We start from the raw sequence: 12,977 nt of genomic DNA, 5'->3' as shown, positions 1-12,977 counted from the left end.
GAGACAATGAAAGGTTACCTACCTGCAAGCAAAGTTACATATGTTTATATACTCCACAATTTGGCTCTAGTGACATATGATTTATACCTGCGATATATGATTGATTGAGGACTCCATCCTCCGAAGCTGAGAAGCTTGAATATCCAGCATCTGAAGGACATTGTTGGCTAATGTGTTGATCAAATATGCCACACTAGCTAAGGACTGTGTTGTGTAGGCTTTGGTTTCTTCTAGGGCTCTCTGCTTATCTGCAGACTATAAAAAAAGACAAGCATTTAAAATTAAACAAGTGTCATGTGCAGTTTAAATTGAAACAAGTATTAATCATTAGCAAAGCAAGGATGGCCAAAATTATGTAGCAGTTTTAGGAGCAAATGATTGCAATTGAACAAAAACTAAAAGTAGTATTCTGAGCCACAGCTGCCTGGCTGGCGAGATTTGTCCAATCTAAGGAGTTGCCATAATGACAAACCAGATGAACAACAACCTGGGACTTTTTCTGCTGTACCTGATTTAGACTTTGGAATTACCAAGGATGCTGGCTTATTAGCAATGCACCTTAATTTCTCCAGGAATCATAATCCTCTCTATGAGTAGCTCTTTCAACAGTTCGCCACCTACTCTTGAACAGTGGCCACTGTTTGCATAATTATCTTGCTTTTGCCAAGACAGATACTCTTTTACCCTGTATTATTCCCAGATACAGGTATCTGAACTGCATCCATACAATGTGTCAGTTAAAATACTAATGTTAACTGAATTGTTTGTGATATTTAGATATTAAAGTCAGCAAGAATAAAAAAACACATGCATATTACACCAAATATGTCACAAATCAGAATTTTAAAATCAATCATAATCATGTAGATAATAAATACACCATAATAAAAAACCCTTACTTAGATAGATTTATATCTGAAAACCTGGAGGAAATAACCTTTCATACTACCATGTTATATTAAATTGAATTCCACCGGAAGGCCTAGTAGGAAGTTGTAACATGCAGACAGAACATGCATCATAAACCCTAGAGATTGTTTACAACATTCCTGTTAATCTGTATAGTTGGCCTCATGGTCACCTGTGGACATGGCAGCAGTTGAAATCATTAGATGTAGCAGTAAAAAGGTAGTTCTCGCTCCACAAGGGTTGTATTAACAAATTATGCAAAAAAAAAAAAAAGCCATGCTACCTTGGATAAAAGGAGATAATCTGAAATGTTACCGTTCCTCTTAAAATTTTTTAAGTTTTCCATTTTCTGTTTCTAAGTGACACTGCACTTTTAACAGTAAAATGTATGCCTTCCGTATAAATCTGTGAATTTTGGTTAACACAAAATGTCATATTGGTTTGTAAGCAAAATAAGAATTTGCCTTTCTTTGAAGTTGACATCATTGTAATTTTGGTCTGTCATGTTATAGGGGAGATTCTATCATACTATATGCAAACATAAAAGTACATGGAAAATCAAAACCGCAAACTGACTTGTGAGTGGAAATACAAAAGTGGCCATGTATGCTGGAATATAAATATCAGTATGTTCTATGCTTGGTTACCAAAGAGAAAGTAACAAAAAACTCTAACCCCCTTCAGTCCCCTATAGGCGTACGGGTACGTTCATACCACATCTAAAGAAACACATATGGACGTACCGTCCTGACCTTGCAGCGTCAGGGACACATCCCTGCCGCTACATGGGAGATCAGGCTGTTTGATAGCCTGGACTCCCCCTGCCAGCAGAATCCAGCAATGCTGCCCAATCTCCTGTAACAGCTGCCGCCGTGAACACCAGTAAATTTTTTTCGTTTTAAATGTCCTTTCGTGTGATCGGGCACTGGAGGACAGGATATCCCCTGCAGGGTCTGTCTCGACCCTGCTGGGATATCTGATCGCTCCGATGAGGCACGGATCACAGACACTGATTTCTATGCAAGTCTGTGGGGACTTGCATGGAGATCACAGTGTGATCGGTGCAGGGGGATCGCAGGAAGGAGACAAAACATGGTTTCTCACTCTTTTCCCATGCTGAAACACGAATCCGCAAAAATTAAAAAAAAAATAAAAACAAAGTGAGCTAAGTGATGTCATTGTGACATCCCTGGCATTGTCAACATGTTCAAGAGGTCCCTAAGAGGACCTCTAACCATACTGCACTGATAAAAAGTGAAAAAACCCTTACATCCTTTTGCCCTAACACAACACCTAAAAGGTATAACCCTCCTGCCCCTGTTCACAACCCCCAAACCCATAAGTATAAAAAATACTACCCTATAGGTTACTATAGGTAAGGGATGGATATGGCCCTCTAGAAAGAAAAAAAACCGAGGATGTGGGGTATCTCCGTAATCAGGAGATGCAGCTAGACAATATTGGCTGGGTTTCTCTGCCATAACACATACCCTGTGCAAAAAAATCTAAGCAACGAAGAAGCGCATGAAGTAATTTCTGCGGTCACTTTTGACAGTGATTGGTGGCAAAATAGCTGCATGAAGAATGCCCAAATACCCCTGATAAAATAGTCTGGGTTGTAGACTTTACAGAAATATATACTTTTGTGGGTATTTTTGGTTTATTTGTTAAAAATTAGCGTTGCAATCCCATCATACCTAATGTAAAAATTCTACAAATAATGTACACCTTATAGTATGTTCCCTATAAGTGCTGGGAAAGTATGGACATTCTATGTTAATTAGGTATTTCTGAAATCAGGACACCTGAATTGATAAACTTGGAGGGGAGCTTCCGTCACTTTACCTAATCTTGTGAGGATTCAGAGGGGAAATATATATATTTTTCAAATTTTCGCTAGTTTTTACTAAAATTTCTAATCCTAAATTTTCCGCTAATTATCTAACTATGGTATCAAAAGAAAGCTCTATCTCTCCTTGAAAAAACAATATCGAGTTTACATGGGTACACTATTCGCAGGAAAGGGGAATAAATCGCTGAACTGACATACCCCAAAAATGGCAAAATTGCTCCAGGACTTAAGGTACCAAAAACCCCTGGGACTGAAGGGGTTAAATGGCAACACTATGCGCTCTTAGTGTCTATTATTCAAAGAAAAATCTGGACAGGTATTTTTAAAGCAATGTTCAGCGAGTTCTGTTTCCAGAGGAACAAAAAGGCTTTTATTTTTGCCTTGTTCATTGAAAGCTCTGCACAATAGACCTTTTCATTAGCAGATTATTTAACAGCTGTCATTGGTACCATCCCTAAACTATTTGTTACTACAGCATTAAAAGCAGAGAACCAAAAACGCATGATGTGACTGCTACGTGGGAGAATGCTTTTCCATCCTTTTTCCCCGAATTCCTATAGAGAATTAAGGAACAGTACTGTTATCCTTCACAGTGTACAATATGAAACCTTTCAGAGGTCCAGGCTGTTTTTATTTATTTAATATCTTTATATTTTGGACATCTTTGAAGCCGGCCAATTCAATTTATCCCCATACAATGTATTTTTGAAAACTAGACACCACAGAGTATTTCAAATGCTGATATTTTAACCCTTTTCATGCACTCATTCTTCTACCAGCCTTTGTCAAAGTTTGTAGTAGTAATTTATTTAGGGTTTTTTCACAGAAATTGTACTTCAGGTATATAGTTTACAGCTCCTGTTATATGTCACTTCAAAACAACATCCCAATATGTGTCAATATGTGTCAATTGTACTTTAGGTATGAATGTATAGCTCCTGGTATATGCAACTGTCAAACACCCCAATATGTGTTCAGCAACATCTCCCGAGTACAGCGATATCAACCATGCATGGGTTTGTCGGGTTGTTTGGGAGATAAAACGCCAGAATTCGGAAGTGCGCATTTTTTAACTTGGAGCTTTGACATATGGTCCTTCTGCAACCATGTCCTATTTGGGACATCTTTGAAGCCGGTCAGTTCCATTTACCCCATCAAATCATATTTTTGAAAACTAGACACCCCAGGGTATTTGAAATGCTGGTATTTTGACCCTTTCCATGCACCTTTCTTACCACCATAAAAATTTGTGGTGGTATTTTTTGTGTGTTTTTTTTCCCACACACTCGTGGTTGGGCAGGGTGAATACTCTTAAAATGAACGTCCTCCCCAGGGTGCTGTATTTGCTCCAAGCCTTACCGATAGCTTTGCCGCGTGCTCTCTTTTCCTCATTGAGGGCGATGTTCCTCTCCTTTATCTGGGCGGGAAGGGCTCCGAGGCTGGCTCTGGCCTTGTTACAGAAACCTAAAGCCTTCCTTGCATACACAATTATTACTTTGCTTGCCATCTGTTACTTACCCTAGAGTGGACCTACCGCCCTGCCCATAAGTCTGTGCCGATACGGGTGCTTCCGTGGCTTGAGCCGACTGTGGCTCGGAGGCAGGCGGGGGGTCACCCTTTTCTCTTGGCTACTTTGGCGGTTCTCCATTTTGTTTCCCGTAGATACAGGATCCTTACCTATCCTTCGCTGCTGACGCCATTGCGGTATAACCCTGACTTTCCCCCGGGTATGACGGGAGGATCATTTCTGGTGTCGGCCGACATTGCGGTCCTATTTGCAGGGTCCTCAGCTCTGTTCCCTGTCGACCCTTGTTGGTGACGCTCCCCCGACTGCGCTTCAGACTCTTCATTATTTGCAAAATAGAGATTACGTTGCGTCTATTCCTCAGAAGTCCAACCTTGTCAGGTTTTTGAATCGTTGTATTTAAAGGATGCTCTGCCCCCTCATGGGATTTCCCTGCTGTATCATTTGCTCTTGAATGTGGGTGATGGTGGTTTGCCGGCCTATGTGGGGAAGTGGGAATCGGACCTCGGGGTGTCATTCACTGTGGCGCAATTGGGGAAAATCTTCTCTTTGACGCATGGTTGCTCCCTTAGTACCAGGTCACAGGAGCTCTCTTATAAACTGCTCACACGCTGGTACCGCATGCCCTCCCGCTTGCATAGCATGTTCCCTGATCATTCGGAGTTGTGTTGGAGATGTGGGTTGTCGGTGGGGTCGATTCTACATATATGGTGGGACTGTCCCCTTATTGTTCCTTTTTGGAGAGCTATCCAAGCCGTCCTTCCGCATTTCACTGACTCTCCGCCTCCTTTTGACCCTGCCAGTTACTTGCTCCATCTGTGCTCAGACACTTACTGGACGAGGCTAAAGCCTTGATTTCCTTGCATTGGGCTACTGTCACCCCTCCCTCGTTTAAAGGAATGGCTACTAAGAGTGGAGAGAGTGCGGGCTCTGGAGGAGTTGGTGGCCCGCTCTGATAGACATTGTGAGCGACATAGGCGGACCTGGTTCTACTGGTCCCAATACTTAATGGACCCCTCCACCCAACTGCTGTTGCTATAATTGAGCTGGGGGATTGGGATTCCATTGTTGGGGTCTCTTTTTCCTAATACAATTCTACTGTTTGTGGATGTGTCGATGTAACTTGCCCTCCTGCGTCAGGGTCTCGCAATGTACTTCTGTTGCCATGCGCTGTCCATTTTTGTCTTTTTGTCTTCCTCTCCTTCCCCATTGTGTTTTTGTTTCTCCTTTTCACTTTGTGTTATAAAACGTTAAAAACAATTAAAACTTTGATTCACAAAAAAAAAAAAATTAAAAAAAATGCCACATCTGGGAACTGCGCTTATCTTTGAGCCCGGCCACTCCAATTTACCCCATCAAGCCATTTTTTATTAAATTAGACACCCCTTGGGTATTTGAAGTGCTTTTATTTTAACTCTTTCTATGTTGAGATTTTTTAGAAATTTTAGCACTTGCTCAAAATAATAAACTTTAATAAAATTTATTTATTTAATTTTTTACACATTTTGCGGGTACTGGATTGTTCCTCTGGTGACATCACTGCATAATTATTTTTAAATGTTTTTTTTTTTTTTTTAGCTTTTTATTTCCATAATATTTTTTTTGTTTTTATTATTTTTTGAATATTTTACTAATCACATTGTGATTAGAAAGCTGGGCTCCATTGACTTGCATGGTTGAATGCAGTACCTGTATTAAACCTGCAAGTGAAGCCAGAGTTCTCTAGAGGGTCTGGAGACCATCTAGCGAACTTTTTCAACTTGATTGTTTGGTTTTTTTTTGTTTTTTTTTTACAGGGCGGCTGCCATCTTGCGGATGGCGAAGATCACTTGCAGTAAGTGTTTGGTGTCGCTGAATGCCTCCTAAACGCTTTTAAAACGGGCGTCCACCCAGATGTTGACGCCCCTGATGCCGATCTCGGCGTTACTGAATGCCTCGGCATCGAGGCATTACAGCAACGCCATTTAAGCGTTTAAGCTTATTTAATTTAATGACCGTTCAGGACCGTCAAAGGTCGTTAAGGGGTTAAATGATACAAGCCACCAACAAATCAGTTTTAATTCCAAGTTGTAATGCAACAAAATAGGAATAACGCCAAGGTGGGTGAATACTTCTGCAAGGCACTGTAGATTTGCTTAGAAATGTCATGCCTTCTCATATCTCAATCTAAATTCTTTAGTACAGTTGGATTTTCTCGGGTCTAGGGAAGGTTGCAGCAGTACACAATGAAGATAAGGAGGGGATTGTTAAGTTATTTAGTTCCATTCCTGTTTGCCAACTGCTGCAGATCAGTATTACAAATGCAACTCAGGACATCGAGGAATGAAATATCAAACTACCGTATTTGCTCAATTATAAGACGACCCTGATTATAAGACGACCCCCCAAAATCTGAATATTAATTTATGAAAAAAAAGAAAAAGCCTGAATATAAGACGACCCTATAGGAAAAAAGTTTTACCTTTTTTTTTCAACCTGCCCCCCCAGTTATGCATATCTGCCCCCCCCGTTATGCAGGCTTGCCACTCTGCCACAGAAATGCCTTATACCCCATATATGCCACTGTGCCCCATGATATGCCTTTAACCCTCTAAATGCCACTGTGCCCCATGATATGCCTTTAACCCTCTAAATGCCACTGTGCCCCATGATACACCTTTTAACCCTCTATATGCCACTTTGCCCCATGATATGCCTTTTGACCCCCTATGTGCCACTCTGCCTCCAGAAATGCCTTATACCCCTATATGCCACTCTGACATTTAGGGGGTTAAAAGGCATATTATGGGGCAGAGTGGCATATAGGGAGGTACAGGGCATTTCAGGAGGCAGAGTGGCGTATAGAGGGTTAAAAGGCATTTCTGGCGGCAGAGTGGCATTAAGGGGGTTAAAAGGCATTTCACAGAGCACTCTGCCTCTGCCTCCAGAAATGCACTATGCCCCCCATTTAACACTCCCTTCCCCTCCCTCCTCCAAACTTACCGGAGCTTCTGAGTCCCCGGTGCGTAGTCTGGGCAGCGCGTAGAGCTCTACGCGATTTGGGTACACAACTTCCGCTGCAGCCGGGAGGAGGTGCGGTTAACAGTGGGGGTTGTCTGCGTCCATCGCGCAGACCTTCCCCGACTGCCAGAGATCATATTAAGTGGAATTATAGCTGTGCTCTGTGGAATGACAGGTGAATGACAGTATTGAGTGAATGCCCATAGGACAGGGGCGTCCAACATGCGGCCCGCGGGCCAGGGCAACCGATCTTACGCGGGCCACACCTCGAGCCTTGCTACCACTAGAGCCCTGCTACTTACATGTGGGAGGGTCTTTTGTACTGCATAGAGGAAGCGGAAACCAGCAGAGTTCACGTGACATCACATGACTCTGCTCCAGTCATGCTTCCGCTGTGCAGTACGAGAGAACACAGAGGGAGGCTCCCTGCTGAAGTCTGAACGGGCAGCATGTAGAACTCTACGCGATTCTCGTAGACAACTTCCACTCTACGCGAATCGCGTAGAGCTCTACACGCTGCCCAGACTAAGCACCAGGGACTCAGAAGCACCGGTAAGTTGGGGGGGCGGGCATAACACAGGAGGATCCAGGTCCCCTGCATCGCTGCAGGAGATCTGGATCTTAGACCTCAAATAGTTCTGACTATGACACTGATTATAAGACGACCCCGATTATAAGACGAGGGGTATTTTTCAGAGCATTTGCTCTGGAAAAAAACTCGTCTTATAATCGAGCAAATACGGTATATCATATGCCAAACTAGGGTCTTAGCCAAGCTCATTGCGACATACTCATTGATATATTTTGGTAGTAGCCCAAGAAAATATACTGTATGTGTAATGTCAAGTAATATATACATATATACACACACAGGGCTTGACAAATTTTTTTAAATCTAGGAGCCAGCTAAAAAAGTTAGGAGCCAGGACTTTTTTTGCCCTACACTCACACTTTGCCCCAGCACTCACAGTCTTATACTTTACCCTAGCCCGCACTTTGCCCCAGCACTTTGCCCACACTAAAAAGCACCATTAATTAATCCCATTAATTAACTCTGCCTCTAGTTCCCCATAGGCATCTTTGTCACTAAAAGTGGGACTATGGGAAGCTATTTAGTGACAAAGATGCCTATAGGAAATTGGGGACAAAGCTTGCCTTTGCCCCCAGTCTCCCATAGGCATCTTTGTCACTAAACATGATTATGGGAAGCTATTTAGTGACAAAGATGTCTATAGGAAACTGGGGACAGAGTTTGCCTTTGCCCCCAGTCTCCCATAGCCATCTTTGTCCCAGCCTCCCACTGCCAAGCATGCCCCCAGTTACTTCCACTTACCTGACCCCGATGTGCACTCTGTTGGATTCATTCCCGCTGCTGCTGCCGGAAGCTCCACCCATCCTCCTCACTGAACGGGGCTGGCACCGCCCACAAAGCTCATTGAGCAGCGCTGGTGCCGCCCGCGAAAGTTATTGAGCGGCGCCGGCTGACTCAATTCTATTTCGAATCGACAGGGGTGGTGTTTTAAGAAGCCGTCCCCGTTGATCCGAAATAGAATTGAGTCAGCTGGCCACCGCGACTCAGTGACCTTCGTGGGCGGTGACAGCCCCGTTCAGTGAGGAGGGTGGGCGGAGCCGCCGGCAGCAGCGGGGTTGTCTGCATCGCACAGACGCCCGCTGCTGCCGGAAAGGAGGATCCAAGTCCCCTGCAACGCCGCGGGGGATCTGGATCCTAAACCCAATTATAGGTTTGGCTCACAAACACCTAGGCGCCAGGACAAAATTATCAGTCGCCATGGCGACCTGGCGCCTGGGATTTGTTGAGCCCTGTATATACATATACATACATACACACACACACACACACATTCACTAGCCACTTAATTAGGTACACCTGTTCAAATGCTTGTTAACAGAAATAGCTAATCAGCCTATCACATGACAGCAACTTAATGCATTTAGTAGGGCTGCAACAACTAATCGATAAAATCGATAATCGATAATGAAATCCGTTGCCAACGGATTTCATTATCGATTAGTTGAATCGATTTTTATTGATTATAAAATGAGGGTTTTTTCAGAGCAAATGCACTGAAAAATACCCCTCGTTTTATAATCCATTTCAGTGTGACTCACAGCAGTTACTTACAGTCCCTCCCTGCAGTCATTGCCGATTGGCCCCTCCCCTTCCTTTCTCCCAGTGACTGGCGATTGGCCCCGCCCATTGGCATCCACACAGCTACTGTGAGTATAAAATTGATATTTGGGCTGCTGAAAGTTAGAGGAAGTGGGGGTTAATTTAGGGGCAGTTATGGTTGATGGGGTGTTTAGGGTTAACTTAGGGGCAGTTATGGTTGATGGGGTTTTCAGGGTTAATTTAAGGGCAGTTATGGTTGATGAGGTCGTTAAGGTTAACTTAGGGGAAGTTATGGTTGATGGGTAGTTATGGCTAATTTAGGGGCAGTTATGGTTGATGGGGTCTTTAGGGTTAATTTAATGCTGAGGACTGAGGGTTAATTTAATTAATTTAATAAGGTTAACTTAAGGTGCAGTTAGAGGTAAAGGGGCAAACTAAGGGGAATCTAAATTCTGAGGGCAGTGAAGATTATTAATGTATTTATTTATAAAAGTATTGTGTCAGTGTGATGTGAGCGAGTCTGTGAATCTATGAGGGCACTATGGCATATCTGGGGAGGACAGAGTGACATATGTGGGGGTATTAAGCATATAAGGGGGCATAAGGCATATAGCAGGGGCGTCCAACCTGCGGCCCTCCAGCTGCTGCAGGACTACAGGCGGGGTGGCAAGCCTGGGCTCAAATGTGCATAACTGGGGGGGCAGGTTGAGAAATAAAAACAAGAAATGCATTTTTATCAAATTTTTGAATTCTGCTGTTTGTTTTTAACATCCTGTTTGTTTATTAAATTATTTTAAATAAATGAAAAATTTACATTTATTTCTTTTGCCGAATAATCGAAAAAATAATCGGCCAACTAATCGATTATGAAAATAATCGTTAGCTGCAGCCCTAGCATTTAGGCACGTAGACGTTGTCAAGACAACTTGCTGAAGTTCAAACAGAACATCAGAATGGGGAAGAAAGGGGATTTAAGTGACTTTGAACGTGGCATGGTTGTTGGTGCCAGACGAGCTGGTCTGAGAATTTCAGAAATTGCTGATCTACTGGAATTTTCACGCTCAACCATCTCTAGGGTTTACAGAGAATGGTCCAAAAAAGAGAAAATATCCAGTGACCGACAGTTGTGTGGACGAAAATGCCTTGTTAATGTCAGAAGAGAATGGGCAGACTGGTTCGAGATGACTGAAGGAAACAGTAACCGAAATAACCAAGGTATGCAGAATACCATCTCTGAATGCACAACATGTCAAACACCAGCTAAGAACAGGAAACTGAGGCTTCAATTCGCACAGGCTCACCAAAATTGGACAATGGAAGACTGGAGGAATGTTGCCTGGTCTGATGAGTCTCAATTCCAGCTGCGACATTCAGATGGCAGTTTCAGACTTTGGCGTAAACAACATAAAAGCATGGATCCATTCTTCCTTGTATGAATGGTTTAGGTTGGTGGTGGTGCAATGTATTGGACATTTTCTTGGCGCACTTTGGGTCCCTTAGTACCAATTAAGCATTGTTTAAACGTGACAGCCTACCCGAGTATTGCTGACCATGTCCATCCCTTTATGGCCAGTGTACACATATTCTGATGGCTACTTCCAGCAGGATAATGCACCATGTCACAAAGCTCACATAATCTCAAACTGGTTTCTTGAACATGACAATGAGTTCACTGTACTGCAATGGCCTCCACAGTCACCAGATCTCAATCCAATAGGGCACCATTGGGATCTGGTGGAACAGGAGATTCGCATCATGGATGTGCAGCCGACAAATCAGCAGCACCTGCGTGATGCCATCATGTCCATATGGACCAAAATCTCTGAGAAATGTTTCTAGTACCTTGTAGAAAATATGCCACGAAGAATGAAGGCAAAAGGGGGTCCAACTCGGTACCACTAGCAAGGAGTACTTAATAAAGTAGCCAGTGAGTGTAATATATACTATATATATATATATATATATATACATACATACATACATACATACATACACACACTGTATATATATATATATATATATATATATATATATATTACACACAACTAGGGTAATTTAAGATAAATATCCTTAATATTCATTCACTAAAAAATGCATTTCTGTTTTTGCTGCAGTAAAGATCATTGCAGATACTGCCTAACTGATCATTGTAGTACAGTTTTATCAAAATAGATAATTTTATTTTAGGGCAAACACTATACCAACTCCCAACCAGCAACAAAAAAACATCAAACACATCTTGCTACTGTGTGTGTGTGTGTGTGTATGTATGTATGTATGTATGTATGTATGTATGTATGTATATGTATGTGTGTGTGTGTGTGTGTGTGTGTGTGTGTGTGTGTGTGTGTGTGTGTGTGTGTGTGTGTGTGTCTGTCTGCCTGGGTATGTCTGTTAATGTGTGTCTGGGTATGCATGTTCTTCTCTAAGTGGGGGAGATAGAAAGGGGGAGAGAGAAAGGAGAAGTTGCAGATAAAACAAGAAAGGAGGAGAGGTAATGAGAAGAAGAAGAGATGTGGACAAAGGAGAGAATGTGTAATGTGCTAGAGGAGAAATAAAGAGAAAATGGAAAGATGAGATAATGAGAGATAGGGAGAACAGAGATAAAGTGAGATGGGAGGACAGAAAGAGAAATGGGAAAAATTAGATAAAGAAAAGGAGGGCTAATGAGATAGAGGATCAAAGAAAAGGGTGAGGAAAAGAGAAAGAGGAGGAGAGATAAAGAGATGGGATAGAAAGATGAGAGAGTAGGGATCAAAGAGAAGGAGAAAAATAATGAACAAGTGGAGAGAGGGAGAAGGTGGGCCGAGGTAGGCAGCAAAATGAGTTTTTGGCTAGGGTGACAAAAATCCTTAGACCAGTCCTGCACACCTGGCGCACAGAAGAAAACTAGAGGACGGGAACATGCATATGGGAAGATACTACAGAATCCACTCATGCATTTGCAAGGGGGGAAAAAACAAAAAGTAAAAGGACCACATAATCATGAATGAATTAATGCGCATAGCCTTTTCTCCTCTAACTGCACCTTTCAACATATATTGAGTCTTCCCTACCTTTCATTCTGTTTATATGATCTGTCACTTATGGGTAGAAATATATGGAAAGAAAAATAATAAAATACTGATCGGGGTTTGCTATAAGCCACCAAATATAATGGAAGCAGCAGAAGATCAATTATTAAAGCAAATAAACAAGGCAGCAAATCACAATGAGGTGGTTATTATGGGGGACTTTAACTATCCCGACATAAACTGGGAAACCGAGACCTGTGAATCTCATAAAGGAAACCGGTTTCTGACTATAAGTAAGGATAATTATCTGTCCCAAATGGTACAGGACCCGACCAGAGGGGGCGCCCTACTGGACTTAATATTAACCAACAGACCTGACAGAGTAACTAATGTGCAGGTCAGGGGACATCTAGGAAATAGTGATCACAATATGATGCATTATAACTTGTCCTTCAATAAGGGAACTCTTAGAGGAGCCACAAGAACTATGCACTTTAGGAGGGCAAAGTTTGATCAACTAAGAGAAGCCCTTAACACTGTAAATTG

At 42.4% G+C, this 12,977-nt stretch overlaps 1 protein-coding gene across 49 annotated transcripts in view; it reads right to left on the bottom strand.

Annotated features, from left to right (window-relative positions):
* LOC149287578 (abl interactor 2) overlaps positions 1-12,977 on the bottom strand; it is a 66,737-nt gene that overhangs the window by 43,635 nt on the left and 10,125 nt on the right. For 40 of the 49 annotated variants that reach the window (XM_089492746.1, XM_089492706.1, XM_089492718.1 and 37 more), the window contains exon 2: positions 88-255. The exons of the other annotated variants lie outside the window; for them this stretch is intronic. In XM_089492746.1, coding sequence (XP_089348872.1) covers positions 88-255 — 168 coding nt within the window. The remainder of the gene's footprint in view (positions 1-87; positions 256-12,977) is intronic. 49 annotated transcript variants of the gene reach the window in all.

This window comes from Sceloporus occidentalis, unplaced genomic scaffold (genome assembly GCF_023333645.1).
Source record: "Sceloporus occidentalis isolate IW3139 unplaced genomic scaffold, rSceOcc1.0.p SCAF_59, whole genome shotgun sequence".
Classification (NCBI taxonomy): Eukaryota; Metazoa; Chordata; class Lepidosauria; order Squamata; family Phrynosomatidae; genus Sceloporus; species Sceloporus occidentalis.
This window is presented reverse-complemented; position numbering and strand designations above follow the sequence as displayed.